The sequence below is a fragment of the Mobula birostris genome, chromosome 10 (genome assembly GCF_030028105.1).
Source record: "Mobula birostris isolate sMobBir1 chromosome 10, sMobBir1.hap1, whole genome shotgun sequence".
Classification (NCBI taxonomy): Eukaryota; Metazoa; Chordata; class Chondrichthyes; order Myliobatiformes; family Myliobatidae; genus Mobula; species Mobula birostris.
The window spans coordinates 63,000,612-63,021,702 of NC_092379.1; the positions used below are offsets into that span (position 1 = coordinate 63,000,612).

General features: G+C 40.5%; 1 protein-coding gene across 4 annotated transcripts in view; it reads right to left on the minus strand.

The window, feature by feature from the left end:
* Window positions 1-21,091, minus strand: part of rps6kal (ribosomal protein S6 kinase a, like) — a 168,910-nt gene that overhangs the window by 118,884 nt on the left and 28,935 nt on the right. For 3 of the 4 annotated variants that reach the window (XR_011887512.1, XM_072270358.1, XM_072270360.1), the window contains exon 2: window positions 7,208-7,267. Coding sequence is in view for 3 of the 4 variants with exons in the window: in XM_072270358.1 (XP_072126459.1) it covers window positions 7,208-7,267 (60 nt within the window). In the remaining variant the exon portion in view is untranslated. Of the gene's footprint in view, window positions 1-7,207; window positions 7,268-17,994; window positions 18,043-21,091 lie in introns of those variants that run through there. The other variant, XM_072270359.1, reaches the window with a different exon arrangement.

The following is a 21,091-nucleotide window of genomic DNA, read 5'->3' on the forward strand; positions in this document are numbered from 1 at the left end:
TCTTGTCCAATAAAGTGAAAAATCAGTTGTGCATACTGTTGAAACAGATCAATTTATTACAATAGTGCATTGAGTTAGTACATAGTAAAGCAATACAGTGCTACAGTTACAGAGAAAAAGCAGTGCAAGAAGTCAGTAAGGCACAAGGTCATAATGAGGTGGATTGTGAGGTCAAGAGGCATTTATCTTTCTAGGAAACGACTATACCGTTTTCACAGCAGGATAAAAGCTGTTCTTGAGTCTGGTGCAATGTGCTTTCTGGTTATTGTACCTTCTGCCCGATGAGAGGAGGACTAATGTCTAGGGTAGGTGAGGTCTCTGATTACACTGGCTGCTTTACCAAGGCAATGAGAAGTGCAACGTGAATCCAAGGAGTGGAAGCTGCTTTCAATGATGTGCAACGCTGTGTCCACAACTCTGCAGTTTGTTACAGTCAAGGGTAGAGCATCTACCACACCAAGCCTTGATGCATCCGGATAGGACAATCACATAAGAGATTATTAAACAAAATTAGAACACAATATACTGGCATGAATATTGTGAAAGAAAACACAGTGAGAATAAAAAGGTCACTTTTGACTTAGGAGGCTGTGGTTATTGGTGTGCTGCAGGGATCAGTGCTGGGACCAAGCTGTACAGAAATGATATTAATGTTTTATAGGAGTTTGCATATAACTTTAAATTCCTTGTTGTTATTATTTCAGAGGACCTGTCCTGGGATCAGCACAAAGTACAATTATGAAAAAAGCACCACAGCACCTCTATTTCATTAAGAGTTTGCAAAGATTTGGCATGAAAGCTGAAAAGACTTCTATAGATGTGTAGTGGAGAGTATATTGACAGGAGTATCACAGAGTGGTATGGAAATACCAATGCCCTTGAACAGAAAATCTTATAAAAGGTAGTAGATACAGCCCAGTTGAACACGGTAAAGTCCTCCCCACCAATGAGCACATCTACATGAAGCGTTGTTGCAGGAAAGCAGCATCATCAGGGACCCCTCCTCCCAGGACATGCTGCCATCAGGAAGAATGTACAGGGTCTTAAACATGAAAAAGTCTGCAGACATGGGAAACACAAAGCAACTCACACAAAATGCTGGAGGAACTCATCACATCAGACAGAATCTATGGAAATAAATAAACAGTTGATATCTCAGGTTGAGACCCTTCTTCAAGACTGGGGGAAGACACCAGAATTAAAAAGTGGGTGAGAGGAAGGAGGATAGCTAGAAGGTGATAGGTGAAGCCAGGTGGGTGGGAAAGGTAAAGGGCTGGAGAAGGAGGAATCATAGGAGAGGAGAGTGGACCGTAAGAGAAAGCAAAGAGTGAGAGCACCCAGGGGGAGGTGATAGGCAGACGAAGAGGTGAGAGGCCAGAGTAGGAAATAGAAGAGGAGTGTGGGAGGGTTTTTTTTTTACCTGAAGGAATTGATATTCATGCATCATGTCATTGGCTACCCAGATGGAATACAAGGTGTTGCTCCTCAACCCTGAGGGTGGCCTCATCTTGCCACAAGAGGAAGCCATGGACTGAGATGTCAGAACAGGAATGGGAATTGGAATTAAAATGTTTGGTCACCGGAAAGCTCCACTTTTGGCAGATGGTGCTTGACGAAGCAGTCCCCCAATTTAAGATGGGTCTCACCAATGTAGAGAAGGCCACCTGGGAGCAGCGGACACAATAGACAACCCAGCAAGTTCACCGGTGAAATAGTGCCTCACCTGGAAGGACTGCCTGTGGCCCAAATTGGAGGTGATGGAGGAGCTAATGGGCAGATGTAGCACTTTGGTCATTAGCAGGGTTAAGTGCCAGGAGGGAGATGTTGTTGCTTCATATGGCATCCACACCTCTAACTGAAGTGGCCCGGCAGTGGTAGATGCAAGTCTATCCATTCAGGAGCAGGGGTTGAATCGAACTTTGTTTGGCATCTCATCCACAGCCGTCCCAACATGGGTGGCACTGAGTTGGCATCACCTAATGTGGAGTCCTTGAAGCACCCAAGCCTCCATGCGACGTCAATGTGTTGATCTAGGTCATGGAGGAGGAGGCAGATTAGTGGGGAGGGGTGAATGGACAAGTGAATCACAGAGGGAGCAAACCCCGTGGAACGCGGGGGAGGGGGGGGAGAAGGTAAAGATATGTTTAGTGGTAGAATCTCTTGGAGATGCTGGAAGTTGTGGAGCATGATGTGTTGAATGTGAAGGCTCATGGGATGGAGTTAAGGACAAAAGGCACTCTATCACTGTTAAGGCGGCGGGAAGACACAGGGTGAGCGCAGATGTTTGGGAAATAGAGGAGATGTGGATGAAGGTAGCATGAACCGTGGAGGAAGGGAAACTCCTTCCTTTGAAGGAGGATGTCATCTCTGATGTCCTGGAAGGGAAAAACGCACAGCAGAGACTAAGGAACCAAGGAAAGGGAATAGCATTTTTACAGGAGACAGGGTGGGAAGAGCTATAGTCAAGATAAGCATAGGAATCAGTAGGTTTATAAAAGATGTCAGTCAACAGTATGTCTCCAAAGATGGAGTCAGAGAGATCGAGAAAGGGGGTGGAGGTGTCAGACATGGGCCAAGTGACATCAGAGCCTCAAGACTCACTCCACCAGATTCACGAATTGTTATTACTCCTCAACCATCAGACTTCTGAACCAAAGGCGTTAACTTCACTCAATTTCACTTGCCCCATCACTGAAATGTTCCCACAACCTATGGCCTTACTTTCAAGAGCTATTCATTTCATGTTCTCAATAAATATTGATTATTTAATTATTATTTTCTCTTTCTTTTTGTATTTGCAGTTTGCTGTCTTGTGTACACTGGTTGAATGCCAAAGTGGTGCTGTCTTTCATTGATTATATTCTGGTTATTATTCTATTATGGATTTATTGAGTATGAAAGAAAATTGGTATATGGTGCCATATATGTACTTTAATAATAAATTTACTTGGTACTTTAAAAAGCTAAGGGACAATGTGGGCAGCAGTGAGGATGCAGAGGGACTTCCAATGGATATTGATGAGAAAATGCAAAGGCATCGCAACGTAAAGCACAAAAACGGTTACTTTGGCTAACCAAATCTGTGTTGACCATAAACTATCAATTTACATCAAACCTACATCCTCCACACATTTTGATCAACTCTACCCACATTCTATCAATATCAAAGACATTTTGGGAAATTTATAGTGGCAAATTAACCTACCAACTTCCATGACGTTAGGGATGTGGGGAATACCGAAGTGTCTGCAGGAACCCTCGCAGTCACAGGGAGAACATGCAAACTCCACATAGATACGACCTGTGGTCAAGATTAAACCTGGGTCCCTGGCAATGTAACAGAACCAGTTTAATCTTGACCAGACGTCATGTCTGTTAACAACCCACCATGCAGGGATCTAGCAAAAGTGGAAAATGAGACGGCTTCTACTTTGGCAGAAAAAATATAAAGATAACACCACTCAATGATTATACTTACCATCAAGTACTTAGAGCTTCAGCAGACTTTGTCAGTGAGCCTTTGAGTTCACATCAGTGAAAAGCAGCATTAAGACTGCACCCGACTGCTCTGAGATGCTTATGTCAAAGGCGCATTGTTCCTTCCATCAGGGATTAACACACATTTATGCTCTGTCTGCAATGGCCTTCTTGAGCTCCTGGTTGCAAGCTATTTTTACTTCCAGAGCTCAGAGTTCAAAGTACATTTATTATCAAAGTATGAATACAGAATACAACTCTGAGATTCATCCTCCCGCAGACAGCCATGAAACCATGGAACCCGTCCAAAAAATACATCAAACACCAAACACGCGAAAGAAGAAATTGCACATACAGCAAAAGCCAATGAACAAAACATAGAATATCAAAAGCCAAACCAGGAATCCAGGAGTATTCAGTTTAATCAGTTCAGCGCTGTGCCATTAGCCTACTACAGGCCGCAGGGTCATTCTTCGACGAAGTGCTCCAGTCTGCATAGATCACCCCAATCAAAACGCTCAAAAACAGCAGAAAAAGGGAGTAACCAGAATTCAGGAACGCATGCAACATGACTCACAAGACTCCTGCACTTTCCTCCAACAGCAGCTAGTGAGAGGGAGAGGAAGACCTGTCAAACACAGGCAGATGATGCTGAACACCCGCCCACCTTCCACTCTTGTCCTTGTCGACTTCAACTTTGCTCGACGGCTCAATCGGAGAGAAGCAATGGAGTTGATCATGGGCTCATGTTCCATTTCCAAGCTTTCAAGTTTCTAGGCTGCACTCTCTTCTAAACCTCACCGCACTCCTTCAGAAACAGCAAAGTGCCAGATTGCTCAATCAGCCAAAAAACACACCGTCAAAATATAAATCACAGGTTCTGATTGGACACAGCTTAGTAGCAAATCATGTCTGAAAGGAGTGAAAGAAGTAACTTTGTTAACTGCCTGCAGGACATCGCCATTGGTCACATTGCTCGCTGGTGCCATCTGGAAGAAGCAAAAGCTCCCAGTTCCCACACATAACTGCCTATCCTAGGCATCCTTCACTGTCAGGATGAGGCTAATACAAACCAGAGGAATAGCACTTCATTTTCTGTCTGGTAGTCTAAAACAAACAGCATGAATATCAAATTGTTAAATTCAGGTGAATTGCACCCCTTCTGTTCCTTTCCCTCTCCTGATCAACATAGGTTCTCTCACATACCCACTTCTTTCCGAAACATCATGTCCCATGTTAGCCAGCTTCTTTACCCTCTCCAACCTGGCTTCAGGTTCCTATCACCCACACATTCTCCACAGAACCCCTCTCCCTACTGTTCCCACCATTCCTCCTTTATCTGATTCCACACATCACTTCTGTTTTACCAGGTTCCATAATCTGCAGCCTTTTGTTTCCACTTATCACCTCCTAGCCTCTATTATTTTCCATCCTTCTCTCCCACCCGGCTCTATCTGCCCATCAATCTCACTACACATATCACCCACCAGCTCCTGCCTTGATCCTTCTGTTACCTCTTTATACTGGCTACTTCCCCTTTACACACTCAGCCTTGATTCAATGTCACAATCTAATACACTGACCACCTCTTGTTTCCACAGATGCTGCCTTACTTGCCTCTAGCAATTTATTTCTTGCTTTATATTCAATTTGGAAATTCATAGATTTTAAGATTTTGTTGGAATCTTAGGAAGCAGGTATAGTGCAAGCAAAGTGAGTGTGAGGTAAAAGATCAGCCTTGATCTTAATAAGTGACAGAGCAGGCATGAGGAGTTGATTGACCCTATCAATGTTTCCAATCTTGTATGCCTGGATTTACCTGCGGGACAGCTTCTGTAATTAAGACACCAGTACCCAGAGGTTTGCGAGAAGACTTTGCAAGGTCAAATAGACTGAGTGTAGACTGATTCCAGCTGACCTGGTCATAATTATACTAAGGGTGCTTTGATATAGAGCCTATGTATCAAAATGCAGAGATTCCTGGGTCATTACAAAGATTCAAAGGTTCACGTAATATCAAAGTATGCATGCAAAACACAACTCTGTTTTATGGCTATCTGGAGAAGACGAATCTCAAAGAAAATCCACGGAAGTTGTTCGAAGAGAAACATCAAACTCACCCTCCCGCACAAAAAAGAATGGCAACATGATCATCAACCTCCAACCTCACCTCCCCCCCGCACAAAACACAGAAAGAACATCGGCCCTAAATCCCCATCCCCTGCACAAAACAATAACAAAACAGAACATCAACCCCCCCACACAAAAAATAATAAAACAGAAAACAATTACCTCCAAATCTCCCTCCACCGCACAAAATAAACCAAACAAAAGAATATTGACCTCAAACCCGCTCTCCCCCGCACAAAAAAGAACAAAATGCAACAAGAGCATCGACCCCAAACCCCCTCTCCTCACACAGACAAAAAAAAACTACATTTAACAGGTGAAACCACAGAATATAAAAACCATACATTACAGAAGGCAGATTCGAGTCCAGCACTTTGTTATTTTATACATCACATAAAGGCGTAAGGGTGGTAGATTTTCTTCTATGAAGGCCACTAATGAACCGCTAATATGATTCACTACACTTAAAGAAACATGGAACACACATCAAAGTTGCTGGTGAACGTAGCAGGCCAGGCAGCATCTGTAGGAAGAAGTGCAGTCGACGTTTCAGGCCGAGACCCTTCATCAGGACTTACTCACTCTTCCTTCAGTTAGTCCTGACGAAGGGTCTCGGCCTGAAACGTCGACTGCACCTCTTCCTACAGATGCTGCCTGGCCTGCTGCGTTCACCAGCAACTTTGATGTGTGTTGCTTGAATTTCCAGCATCTGCAGAATTCCTGTTGTTTGCACTTGAAGAAACATCTTTGTTTTTTGACCAGAGTCTGATAAATTCATGGTCATATAACCAAGACTATTTTTTCTCCATCTTTTGGAAAAGTTTAGTTGAATTAATTTATTTAAACCCCACAAAAGCCAAAGTGGGATTTCAACTGAGGCTCTGTTTAAGCCTTCAGATTGCTGGTCTGGTAATTTAACCACTGAACCACCATACTGCATATATATTAAGAAAGGAAAATAATTCATCACATTTAGATGAGACTGAAAAATAATTGTGAACCATGAATTAGTTTCAAAATAACTCATTTTACCTAAAATAAAAGCATCTATTAAGCAGAAAATGATTACATGCAGATGGTCAGACGAAGGTGGCAAGAAAACAAGTAACAGATGTGTGGGGACTCAAAGAGTTGAAGCACTTCCTTCATTAATTATCCTTAATTAGGTTACTTCAAAAGGACAGTTAAGTTAGCCTAACTATGACAATGATGCAACTTCAATTTGGAACAGAAGATATATGACTAGATGTTCAAGGATACAAGAACAGGAATAACCTATTCACCCTCTCAAGTCTGTTCCATCATTCAATTACACAGCAGCTGACTAGTAGTAAAACCTGTTTAACAGAACTAACCAAGATAACAGAAAATGTAGCTCAAAGGTTTGACGCATTTAATAGTTATACCTTTGTTTTAGTGGTCTGGGGACAGGGGGAAAAGAAGACAAATTATTTAGAAAAGGAACTTGGAAAGGATTGGTTTTGATACTGTGACCATTTGCATTACATTTTCTTTTGTCCAATGAATTCCTGAAAGTAACTAAGTTATATTACAGACAATGCAACATAATTACAAAATGTTATGCAGAAACCTTACTTACACAATGCGAATAGGTTTCATCTGCCACCATAGGTTCATCCACCATCTGATGACCATTTACCTAAAAAGGAGAAAACAACAGGACATGTCCTTACTGAAAAGACTGCGGTTATAGACCTGTAGTTACTGCAATTTTCTAAATGTTATGCATTCCTAAATAATATTCAGAATCAGGTTTAATATCACCAGCATATGCTGTGAAATTTGTTAACTTTGTGGCATGTAGTACAATACATAAATATAGAAAAAACTCTGATTTACAGTAAGTGTATATATGTGTGTGTGTGTAAATAGTTAAAATAAGTAGTGCAAAAACAAAAATAAATTTTAAAAAAGGAATGAGTTAGTGTTCATGGGGACAATGCCCTTCTAGAAATCGGATAGCAGTAGAGAAGCTGTTCCTGAATCGCTACGCATGCCTTCAGGCTTCTGTACGTCCTTTCTGATGGTAACAATGAGAAGAGGGCATGCCCTGGGTGTTGGGGTTCCTTAATGACGGACACTTCCTTCCTGAGGCACTGCTCCTTGAAGATGTCTTGGATATTATGGAGGCTGGTATCCATGATTGGAGCTAACCAATTTTATAATTTCCTGCAACTTACTTTGATCTTGTGCAGTAGTAACGCACCCCCAACCCCCATACTAGACAGTCAGAATGCTCTCCACTGTACATCTATACAAGTTTCAGCACGTTTTAGGTGACAAAGAAAATCTCCTCAAACTTCTAATGAAATATAATCGCTGTCTTGTCTTCTTCGTAGTTGCATCAAAATGTTGCCACCAACTGAGATCCTTAGAGATATTGACACCCAGGAACGTGAAACTACTCACTCTCGCCACTTCTGATCTCTCTATGAGGATTGGTTTGTGTTCCCTCATTCTACCCTTTCTTAAGTCCACAATCAGCTCTTTGGTCTTACTAATGTTGAGTGCAAGGTTGTTGCTACAACACTACTCAATCAGCTGGGCTATCTTGCACCAGTACATCCTCTAATCACTGTCTGAGATTCTGCCAACAATGGCTGTATCACCAACAAATTTATAGATGGATATTTGTTATGCTTATGGCTTATTTTAGTTTAAAAGTAAAGCAGAGATGTTGAAAGTAATTTTATTTGCTGCAAATTATCAGGAATGTATGTCCGTAAAAAATGGTGTTTTAAAAACTATAGGAATAGATTATACATTCCTTATGATTGTTCTACAGCCTGGTAAATTTGGATCATTTCTCCACATTTTTACTCAATTCCTGTAACCTTCAGTTCCCCTGTAGTTCAAGAAGCTACATAAAGCTTCATCAAAAAGGCTTCATAATTCAGAGTTCACAGCCCTCCAAGTTAGAATATTCCAAAGATTCAACAATGACCTAGAAAGAATATGATACCTGTGTAGAATAAAAACAAAATCAATATACTAGCTGTAAGAAAAGAGATAACAAAAATAATTTGATAGCTCCTTCCAAGATGAATGACAACTTCAATAATTTCCTTGAGTATTGCATGACCCAGGGAGATTGTACTAAGCCATTTGAGGCTCTCTATTGGACAGGGTTGGCCGTGGATGTTATGTCGTAACTGTGTACAAGATACGCGGTAGGACAGCATAATATGGAGAGCAAGCTGCTGCCCATGTACCAGGCTCTCCCTCTCCATACAGCTGATGAATCCGAAGGAATTACAGGGACTGATACAGTTTGGAACCAGTGGCCTTGCAGGAGCTGCCAATCAGCGTTGAATTCAATGTAAGGATGCCTTAGGGATTCCAAATCCCGAATTTTCCTGGTGGTTTGCTCCCGAAGTCTTCCCCATAAGCGGGTATAACCGCAAGGCAATGGAAATTTAAAACTGAAGTTTTCCCTCTCCTAGATGAACTGTCACCATGGCTGATGAGCCCCATCTGCTTGAAGCAACGAGTCTTAAGACACCAGTAACTCACCTTTGCCCCTTCTCCTGTCAGTAGAAATGGTTCTGCTGCGCTTAATACCCAAGTCACACGTGAAGGCCAAGAGCTAGACTCAGTTCTCAGAGGCTACTTGAGATGATCTCATTGGGAGCATTTAATAGGTAGCGGAGCTTATCCTCACTACCACTCCCAGCTAGGCCAACCTTAAGGAACCATTACAATTCAGGATATCATTATTAGGAATGATGGTTCACATCAAGCAATAATAATCAAGGCAACTGGACTTGCGGTGTTGTCTAAAAAACATTTCACCACTCATCCAAGAGGCTTCTTCAGTTCTAATCCATGGTGGGTAGTTTTCTGGTTTATGAACTCTGTGAGTAGTTTAAAGGTATAGCAATCACATGAGGGTTGTTAACAGTTGTAGAGCTAATGAGAGGGTCATTAGTCTTATCTTTGCATGAATGGAGGTGAGAACTGTCGTGGAGAAGCCAGGGTAGGGACGTTAGGATAAGGCTATGTCCACACTACGCCGGATAATTTTGAAAACGAAGCCTTTTCTCTTCGTTTTGACCCTCCATCCACACTAAAGTGGTGTTTTCATCCCCCGAAAACGGAGATTTTCAGAAACGGTCTCCAGAGTGAATAAATCTGAAAACGCCTAATATCCATTGTAGTGCGTACGGGGTAAACGGAGAGATTTAAAAATGCTGTCATGACAACACCACAACAACAACAATGCTTTTTCTGCTTCTACTTGGTACTGGCGCAAGCATTGCCATACGGTTGTCATAAAGTGCAGTCGGTGTGAACGGCGTGAAATTGTAAAGTGAGCTTTTTTGACTATTTAAAAACGCTGTCATGACGTGCCGGAACAGGTGGCCGCAGCGCGGCATTTTGTTGTTTTCTTGAACACAATCCCCCACAGAACCTAACAATTTCAGAACAGACGGCAACGAGACTGAAGCCAGAAGAGTTAGAAATGTACTCACCAAATACTTTGACCCATAGCTTACTGAATAAATAAGTATACTCACTTTGCCCTGTTTTCTGTCCTTGCTTGTATGGAGGTGGTTTACCTATTTATGCAAGTACTTCTCTGACAATAGATGTGTAACAGCCCAATGTAACATTGTATGGAAATACAAGATAACACTGATGCACACATGTTTTATACATTTAACAAGGTGCTTTATTAATGCAACAGTTAGTCAGTTTTTCAATGTTCGTCGTCAGCCGGGTCATACTGTCCGTGAACTCCCTGTCGGTTGCCTCCATATGCTCCAGTATTTGTTTTTTTGAAGTTTTAAGTCCTCCTGCGCGAGGGCCAAGAGCAATTCCTTTGAAGTTTTTCTAGTCTGTAACTGGACAAACGCGCACGAAGTATACCGTTTCCTCTTCACTTGTTTTCTGTGTGTCCTGCACGTGCCCAGTAAAGGAGATTCACCCAAATATCCATGTTAGTGTGGACAGAGATATTTTGAAAAACACTTAGTGCGTACGCCTGTCGTTTTTACTCGAAACCAGCGTTTTCAAAATTATACGGCACAGTGTGGACATAGCCTAAGATTGTAAGTAGCTGATAGGCGTTGTCGTATCCCAGCCCCTCTGTTCAGGGATGCGTTTTGCAGTTCGACAAAGATGGCATCATTAACTCCTCTTTCAAACCACCTATCCTCCCTGTCCAAAATAAGCACATTGTTATCAAAGGAGCTATCACCTATTAGTGACTTACTTGCATCCAAATCATTTATATGAATAACAAATAAAAAGGGTCCAACACCCACCACTGCAGCACCCCACCAATCACCGGTTTCCATTTCAAGAAACAACCATTAACACCACTCTCTGCCTCCTACCTCTGAGCCAAATTTGAATCCACATAACTAGCTCTGCTGGATTCCATGGGACCTAATCCTCCAGAACAGCTAATCATGTGGGACGCTGCTCAAGGTTTTGCTGAAGTCCAAATGACAACATCCATTGCCCTATCCTCAACTACACTTTGGTTACCCCTTCAAAAAACTCTAAAAGGTGCATCAAGCATGATTTTCCACACACAAAGCCATTCTGACACCACCTAATCAGACCCTATCCCTACAGGCTGGTCAGCCTAACATCAGTAGTGGGCAATTTAGTGGAAGGAATTACATGCATTCGCCACTCTCCCTAAACAATGGAACAGCATTAACTATCTTCCAGTCTTTAGGTACTTCATTATTGGCTAATATTGAAGCAAATACCTTCACAAGGACTTCGGCAATTTCTTCTTCAGCCTCCCACAAAGTCCAAAGACGCATGCAGTCAGCCTCTGGAAATTTATCCTTAATGTTCTGCATGGCAGCAAATACCTCTTCCCCTCTAATACAAATGTCCTCTAAATCATCTATATTTGCTTCCCTTAACTCCTGAGTCATCGTGATTCTCTATTCAGCAAACACAGAGAGGAAAATTTGTTAAAAATTCCAGCCATCTCTTGTCACTCCAGACATGGGTGGCTGTAGTGATCTCCAAGGAGACCTGCTCTTTCCCTACTCATAACACAGCTAAAGAATTGCTTGGCATTTTCTTTATCTTTCCCTGTCAGATCAATCACATACCATTTCTTTATCCTTCTGATTTCCCTCTTAAGAATATTCTTAATTTTTTTTATAATCAAAGGATTCACTTGTCCCTGACCGCCTACACTCAGTGTATACTTCCTTCTTTTTCTGAGTCAGAGCCTTATTATCTCTTCTCAGCTAAGGTTACCTAAACTTGCTAGGTTTACCCTTTACCCTAACAGGAACATGCTGCACCTAGACTCTAGACATCAATCTTAAAAGCCTCCCAACTTGCCACTTACTCATTTCCCTTCAAACAAGCTCGCCAGATTGACCTCAAAGTTCAAAAGTTCAATGTAAATTTATTATCAAACTACATATATGTCACCATATATAACCCCGAGATTGATTTTCTTGCAAGCATACTCAAAATCCAATAACTACAATACAGTCAATGAAAGATCAGTATGCAAACGGCAACAAATTAAGAAAATACCAAAAAAGGAAATAAAAAAGTACTAACAATAAAATAATGATAAACAAAAAAGCAATAAGTATTCAGAACATGAAATGAAGGGTCTTTGAAAGTGAGCCCATAGGTTGTGTTAACAGCTCAGTGATAGGCCAAGTGACGATGAATGAAGTTATCCCTTCTGGTTTAAGAGCCTGATAGTTTGCGGGGTAATAACTGCTCCTGAACCTGGTGGTGTGGGTCCTGGTGCTTCTATATCTCCTTCCTCATGGTAGCAGCAAGAAGAGAGTATGACCTGGGTGGTGAGGATCCCTGACGATGGATACTACTTTCCTGCGACAATGCTCTGTAAAGATGTGCTCAGTGAATGGGGAGGGCTTTACCATGATGGATTGAGTCCTATCCACCACCTTTTGTAGGTTTTTCCACAGACGAGCATTGGTGTTTCCATACCAGGTTGTGATGCAACTAATCAATATAAGGATGTTTATAAAGCCAATTTCGTTCCCTTGGTAGACTCTATGAAGTATTTATTTAATAGATGGAGTTCACTTACATTTTCACTTGTCGGTCGTATACACATAGTTAAGATGATGATTTTACCAAAAGTTTTATATTTATTTCAGAATATCCCTGTTTTTTTGCCTAAGAAGTTTTTTGATCAGATTGATTCTATTATTATATCTTTTATTTGGAATAATAAAAGACCAAGAATTAATAAATATCACTTACAAAAGTTGAAAAAGGATGGAGGTCTTGCTTTGCCTAATTTAAGAATGTATTACTGGGCTGTTAATGTGCGATACATGTCCTTTTAGTTATATTGGGTTGATAAGAACAATTGGCCAATTTGGGTAGACCTGGAATTGAGAGCTGTGAAACAGTTTTACTTAACCTCATTATTGGGAGTTGCTTTACCTATACAATTAGCTGAAGTTGCTAATTTAAACCTATACCCTGTGATTAAGCATTCTTTACAGATTTGGCTTCAGTTCCGCAATTTTTTAAATCTTAAAAAATCTAAACTTTGTAGTTTAATTTATCAAAATTACCTTTTTAAGCCTTTGAGTGATCCAATTTTTTTACTTTGGAAAAATAAAGGTATTAATTGTTTTTTGGATTTAATTAAAGAAGATAGATTGATGTCTTTTGAACAATTAGTTGATAAATTTTCTCTTTCATACTCACATTTATTGTACATCGTTACCATCTGACGAAGGAGAGATTGTCTAAAATATTTCCTAATGTTGATAGTTATTGTGATAGATATAAAACTGAGACAGCTACGCTGACACACATGTTTTGGTCTTGTTCTACACTGGAACAGTTCTGGAAGTCAGTTTTTTGACTATTTCTAAAGCACTTAAAATTAATTTACAACCTAACAAATTAACTGCGCTTTTTGGAATAATTTCTCAAAATATCTGTGGTATCTCTGTGTCTGACCAACATGTTATTGTATTTGTTACATTGATAGCCAGGAGGGCCATTTTGTTGAAGTGGAAGGATACATCAGCTCCCACTTTGTCACAATGGTTCTCTCAAGTGATGCTATGTCTTAGTTTGGAGAAAATTAGAAGTCGAACCTCTGAACCTTTATTTGATTTTGAGAAAAAATGGGGTTCATTTGCTCATTATTATCATTTGAGTTAATTGATAGATTTTTCCCCATGATCTAATCGTAAATTTCTGGTATTTTTTTTTCTTGCTGGCGGTTTGATGTTTATCTTTAGAAGCTTCTTGTATGACGAATGGCTCTGGGGTTGTACGCTTAATGGGGGGATTTTCCCCCACTTTTCTGCTTAGTAGGGTTTTTTAAATTATCACAAAAATTTTTCAATCTTTAAGGTAATTTTTTTTTCCCTTGAGACATTGTAAGTGTTGCTTACTTCGATGTGCCTGTGTTATTTTTTGAATAATAATAATAATAAAAAGATTTGAAAAGAAAAAAATATATACCCTCCACCACACATCTATAGAAGTTTGGCGAAGTTTTAGATGACATGCCGAATCTTCACAATCTTCTAAGAAAGAAGAAGTACTGTTGTGCTTTCTTCATAATGACACGTACGTGCTGGACCCAGAACAGATCCTCTGAAATGATAACTCAGAGGAATTTAAAGTTGCTGATCCCCTAATGAGGACAGGTTTAAGGACCTCTAGTTTCCTGCTCCTGAAGTCAATAATCATCTCCTGGTATTTGTGCATTGAAATAAATACATTTTAACTAAGTACTCCTTTCCCTGCCTTTACTATGCCCCTGGCTATCCTGATTACTAAACTTGGTTGTTCACGTATGCATCTAAACATCTCTCAGAGGTTGCTATTGTATCTGCCTCCACCACCACCCCCGACAGCACATTCCAGACATCTATCACTCTTTGTGTTAAATATCTTGCTTGATAACTCTCCCCTAAACTTTCAAAAGGTTCATTTTATTGTCAACATATGCATGTACAATAAACTAATATTTGTCTACTCCAGATAGCTATTAAATACAGAAAGACCCCAACTGCCATCCCTGGCACAAAAAAAAAGAAACAAAACTCGCAGCAAAAAAAACAGCGGCAATAACAATCCCGGACACCGTCACTCACAGAAAAAACAGTGACAATAACAGTCTCCAACCCTGTCACTCGTAGAGAAAAATCAGCAACAATAGCAGTCTCCAACCCCGTCACTCTACAGAAAAGAACAGCAACAGTAGCACCAACCCCCCACCACCACCCACACATACACAAAGAACTCATAGATCACCCACCCGCCAATTGACCACAAGAAAGAAAACACCGAAAAACTAAAGGAAACAAATATAAAGTGCAGTCCAATAATCACACAAGTCCCCCCTCATCTTAAAACAATGAAGTCTGGGTTTTGGGACATCATGGTATAAATGCGTAAGACTTCGGAGAGGCCACATTTGTTCCGGTCACCCAGATATATAAGAAAAATGTCACTCGGCTGGAAAGGGTGCAGAAAAAAATCATGAAGATGTTACAGGGACTGGAAGGCTTGAGTTTATAATGGCCTGTTTCCATGCTGCATAGCTTAATAACTCATTAATCCACAATGTCAATAGAATGGTCAATAAATACTAAGCTTGCACACAAGCTGCAAGAGCAAAATAAAGACCTCAGATCACATCATAATTTCTTGACATGGACATGCAAATTTTTTTGTTCCTCTACAGTTTATAGTCTGATTTTTCATTCTTGAATCTAAAATAAATGACATAATTTTTCCCTAAACTGAAACCATCTGATAGAGCTTTGCCCACACACTATCTACGTCCCTTTGCAAATTCCACCTACACACTAGTTTTGAACCATAGGAAGCTGAGAGTCTGAAAAACATACACTGCTTAGTATTTGTGACTGCAAATTATCCATGTTTGAAAAAATACAATTTTGGACAGCTCTGTAAATTCAGTAAAATACTTTTATTTGAAATTGTGATTCATATTATGAGTTGGTTGCAAAAAATCCTCAGCATTGTTAAACTAAAATGCTGAAATATCTTCAATACTTAGTTCATCTCTTTAGAAAGAACCGAGACTGTGGGCATCACTAGTAAGGCTGATATCTACTGCTGATCCAGCTTATTTTATTGGTGGTGGTAAGTTTTCTGTAATTTAGTAGCTTTCTAATCAACTTCAGAGAATAATTAACAGTCAGCCACATTCTTGCAAAATCGTCACAAACATGGCAGATAAGAACAACAGAATTCCTTTCCTAAGCTACATGAGGTACTCAATTGAGTGAGAAATGTGAAGCCTTCATGGCTACATTTAGTGGCAGTATTCTGGTAAGTTTCCTTTGGCTGCATTAGATTCCTAGTTGCCTACAGTTTCCTGATAGACCACAACACAGAGGAGCAATTAGGCCACTTGGCCCATTGAGCTTACTCCAACAATACATTGTGGCTGATTTAATATCTCCCTCAAACCCATTCTCCTGCCTTCCCCTCATAATCTTTGACTCCGTGTCTAACCAAGAATCCATCAACCTCCACTTTAAATATACTCAATGACATGGCCTCCCTCCACAGCTAATCGTGGCAATGAGTTCCACAGATTCACCACCCTTTTGGTAAAGAAACTCCTTCTCATCTCCATCCTCAATGGAAGTCACTCTATTCTGAGGCTGTCCCTTCTGGTTCTAGACTCACCCGCATCCACGCTGTCTACGCCTTTCAATATCTGATAAGATTCAATGAGATCCCCCCCCCCCACACTTCTAAACTCCAGCAAGTATAGACTCAGAGCCATCAAATGCTCCTCATATGTTAACCCTTTCAGTCCTGGTATCATTCACATGAACCTCCTGTGGACCCTGTTCAATGCCAGCACATCTTTTCTGAGATAAAGTCCAAAACTGTTCACAATATACTAGTGCGGTCTGACCAATACGTTATATAAAGTCTCAGTATTACATCCTTGCTCTCATATTCTAGTTCTCTCAAACTGAATACTAACATTGCACTTGCCTTCCTTACCACCGACTTCAACCTGCAAGTTAACCTTCAGGTGCACGAGGACTACCAAGTCCCTTTGCATCTTTGATTTCTTTAATTCTTTCCCCATTTAGAAAATAGTCTACTCCTTTATTCCTTCTACCAAAATGCACAACCATATTCTTCCATACACTATATTCCATCTGTCACTCTTTTCCTATCCTCCCAATCTGTCCAAGTCCTTCTATAGACCTGTTTCCTTAAAACTACTGCTACAACCACCCCCCCACCTATCTTTGTATCATCTGCAAATTTGGCCACAAAGCCATCAAACCCTTCATCGAAACTGTTGACATATAACCTGAAAAGAAACGGCCCCAACACCTCTGCGGAACACCACTTGTCTCTGGCAGCCAACCAGAACAGGCCCCTTTATTACCATTCTTTGCCTCCTGCCAGTGAGTCAATTTTCTAGTATCTTTCCTGTAACACCATCAGCACAGCATCAGCACTTATTCTGTTAAGCAGCCTCACATGCGGCACCTTGTCAAAGGCCTTTTGAAAATCCAAATAAACAACACTGACCCTTACGAAGTACGACCAGTCACTGGCAGCCAACCATAAAAGGCACCATTTACTTCCACTCTTTGCCTCCTGCCAATTTTCTATCCTTGTTTGTACCTTTCCTGTGATACCATGGGTTCTCATCTTGTTTATCATGTGCGTCACCTTGTCAAAGGCCTTCTGAAAATCCAAGTAAACAACATCCACTGACTCTTCTTTGTCTATACTACTTGCTATTTCTACAAAGAATTCCAACAGATTTGTCAGACAAGATTTCCACTTGAGGAAACCATGCTGACTTTGGCCTACTTTGTCATGTGCCTCCAAGCACCCCGAAACCTCATCCTTAATAATCCACTCCAACATCTTCCTAACCACTGAAGTCAGGCTAACAGGCCTATAATTTCCTTTCTTCAGCCTCCCTCCTTACTTAAAGACTAGAGTAACATTTGCAATTTTCCATTCTCCGGAACCATTCCAAAATCTAGTGATTCTTGAAAGATCATTACTAACGCCTCCACAATATTTTCGGCTCCCTCTTTCAGAACCCTAGCATGTAATCCATCTGGTCCAAGTGTCTTATCTACCTTCAGACCTTGCAGCTTCCCAAGCACTTTCTCCTTAGTAAAAGAAACTACACTCACTTCTGGCCTCAAATTTCTGGCATACTGCTAGTGTTTTCCACAGTGAAGGCTGACGCAAGGTACTTACTAAATTTGTCTCCATTTCTTTGTTCCTCATTACAAACTCTCCAGTGTAATTTTCCACTGATCTAATATCCACTCTTTCCTCTCTTTTACTCTTTATAATCTGAAAAAAACTTTTGGTATCCTCTTTAATTTTTTGGCAGCTTACCTTCATAATTCATGTTCTCTCTCCTTATGCTCTTTTTTTAGTTGTTCTCTGTCGGTTTTTAAAACCTTCCCAATCCTCTAAATTGCCCCTAATTTTTGTTATATTATATGCCCTCTCTTTTGCTTTAATGCTGTTTTTAACTTCCTTTGTCACCCACAGTTGACTAATTCTCCCTATAGAAGAGAGATGAAAAAGTTCTGAAGTTGCACAGATCAAGGAAGTGGGAACAACTGGCAGATTGATCTGTACAAAACTTACAAGGTAATTAGACATACCTGTCAAACATTATAAGACTAAAAGCAACACAAACAATTTCTTACTCATAATACATTTCTCCAATTACTTCTAATACTTGGTTTCTCTTATTAGAGAACTTTGACCGTTCTAGTTATTATCAATTACTCTGATTGCACATTGCACATTTAAACGGAAATGCAATGTAAGGATTTTTACTCCTCATGTATGTGAAGGATGTAAGAAATAAAAGTCAATTTAAGTCAAATGACCAAACAAAAGTTTTCAGAGCAAATTATACATTAATATAATGCTCAATTTCAGGAAAGTTGACATCGAAACACTGGTGTGATCTATTTCAACATGAATATGTGTATCTTACAAATATCCCTGCAATATTAATTGCCATCTCTATCCCAAATTCCTTTCAAGTAAGACATCATAATATGGATTACAAAGTTGTTCATTCAAATAACATTTACAAGATGTAGAAATGCATAAAACAGAGTATAATACTCAAAGATGTACTTAACTGTTTGTAAAATAATGTCTTCTTCCTTCTATCATATGCCTCTTACATGTGTCACAAAAATGCTGAGCTTTCAAATGTTATTACTCCCGTATCATTGCCTGATCTTGCTGAAATGTTAGACATGCACAATTCAATAGTACTGTTTCACAAGATGAACTAAATTTGCAATTAACAACCAATTCACTTCTAATTCACAAGAAACGGAGTATTTTAAAACAAGTATTATTAAAGGCGGGCAGCAAAGTCAAGAATTCAAGTAGTCATTGAACTTTCACAAGGATTCAGCCCAATTCTCTTATTGGCACTAACTAAGCTGAACCTGGCTCACAAAATAAGGGTCTCGGCCCGAAACGTCAACTGTACCTCTTCCTAGAGATGCTGCCTGGCCTGCTGCGTTCACCAGCAACTTTTATGTGTGTTGCTTCAGAAAGTAACTTCCCGCATTCTCCCTCTGGCTCTAGAGCAAGTTCTTTCATTTCACAAAACAGTGTATCACCATTTCTAATTATACAATTGTTACCAAAATCCAGGTTGCAACTATCAAATGAAGTCTAGACTTCTAACGTTCTCTTAACCAACACCCTCCTCCTACCCAATATTGTTACACTCACTAAAAATGCCAGTATCTGTTCACTTTCCTGCATAAAATCTATTAGTGCAAGAGATGCTACTGATGTCATCCCACAAATCTCATTAGGGCACAAAAAGCCCCCTAACCAGGTATTAAGGTTGAACAAACAAAAACCAGACAAGGTTTTTGACAGTTATAAGATAGCCAGAAAGGAGCTTAGGAAAGGATTGGAAGAGCTAGAAAGGGACATGAGAAGGCCTTGTTGCGCAGGATTAAGGAAAACTTCAAGTCATTCTATACGCAAGGATCAGAAGCATGACTAGAATAAGTGTAGGACTGCTCAGGGATAAAGGGGGAAAGTATGTGTCTGGAGTTAAAGGAGGTCCTTAATGAACTGTCAACAGTATTGTTGACAGTTTTGGGCCCCATATCTCAGAAAGGATGTGTTGTCATTGGAGAGAGTCCAGAGGAGGTTCACAAGGATGATTCCCGGAATGAAAGGGTTAACATATGAGGAGTGTTTGGCAGCTTTGGGTCTGTACTTACTGGAATTTAGAAGAATGCTGGGGGAGCTCATTCAAACCTATCGACTGTTGAAAGGACTAGATAAGGTGGATGTGGTGGGGATGTTTCCAATGGTGGGGTATCCAGAACTAGAGGGCACAGCCTCAAAATTGAGGGGTGACCATTTCGAACAGAGGTTTGGAAATTTTTTTTAGCCAGAGAATAGTGAATCTGTGGACTGCCCTGCCACAGACTGCAGTGGAGGCCAAGTCTGTGTGTATATTTAAGGTGGAAGTTGATGGTTTCCTGATTGGTCAGGGCATCAAAGGATATGGCGAGAAGTCCAGTGTATGGGATTAAGTGGGATCCGGGATCAGCCATGATGGAATGCGGAGCAGACTCAACAGGCTGAATGGCCCAGTTCTGCTGCTATGTCTTATGGTCTAATACTTTGCTTCAATGTTTACCAGAGAGAGGGATTTTGGCAAATGTGAGACTGCCTCTAATTTGTCAGAGCACAGGCCAATGTGCTAGAGCATGTCAAAGGTAAAGAAAGAGGAAGTGCTGAAGATTCTGGAAAATATCAGTCAAGTCCCTGTGGCCAGGTGGGATATACCCCAGGTTACTATGAGTAGTGAGGGAAGAGATGGCTGGGGCATTAACGATGATCTTTGTGTCACAACAGCAGTACTAGAGGATCGGAGAATGGCAAATGTTATTCAAGAAAGGTGACAGGTATAATCCTGGGAATTACAGATCAGTGAGTCTTACATTAATGGTGAGCAAACTATTAGGGAGGGTTCTTAGGAACAAGATTCACAAGTATTTGGAGAAGCATACTTTGATTATGGATTGCCAGCATAGTTTTGTCTGGGGTAGGTCATACTTCACAAGCCTGATTGAATTCTTTGAAGATGTGACAAAGCACTTTGATAAAGGTCTAGCAGTGGATGTGATGTATAAGCTTGTACAGAAAGTCAGCAGGCATGGGATGCATGGATTCAGAAATGGCTTGTCTACAGAAGGCAGAGGGTGGTAGTAATCAGAGCATATTCTGCCTGGAGTTTGATAACTAGTGGTGCTCCACAGGAATCTAAGGTTGATGTATCATGGTGAGTGTAGAAGATTACAATGGGATTATGGACAGAATGCAGAACTGGGCATTGAAATGGTATATGGGGTTCAATGCTGAAAAGTGTGAAGTGATACACTTTGGAAGGTTGAATTTGAAGGCAGAGTACAAGGTCAGTGGCAGG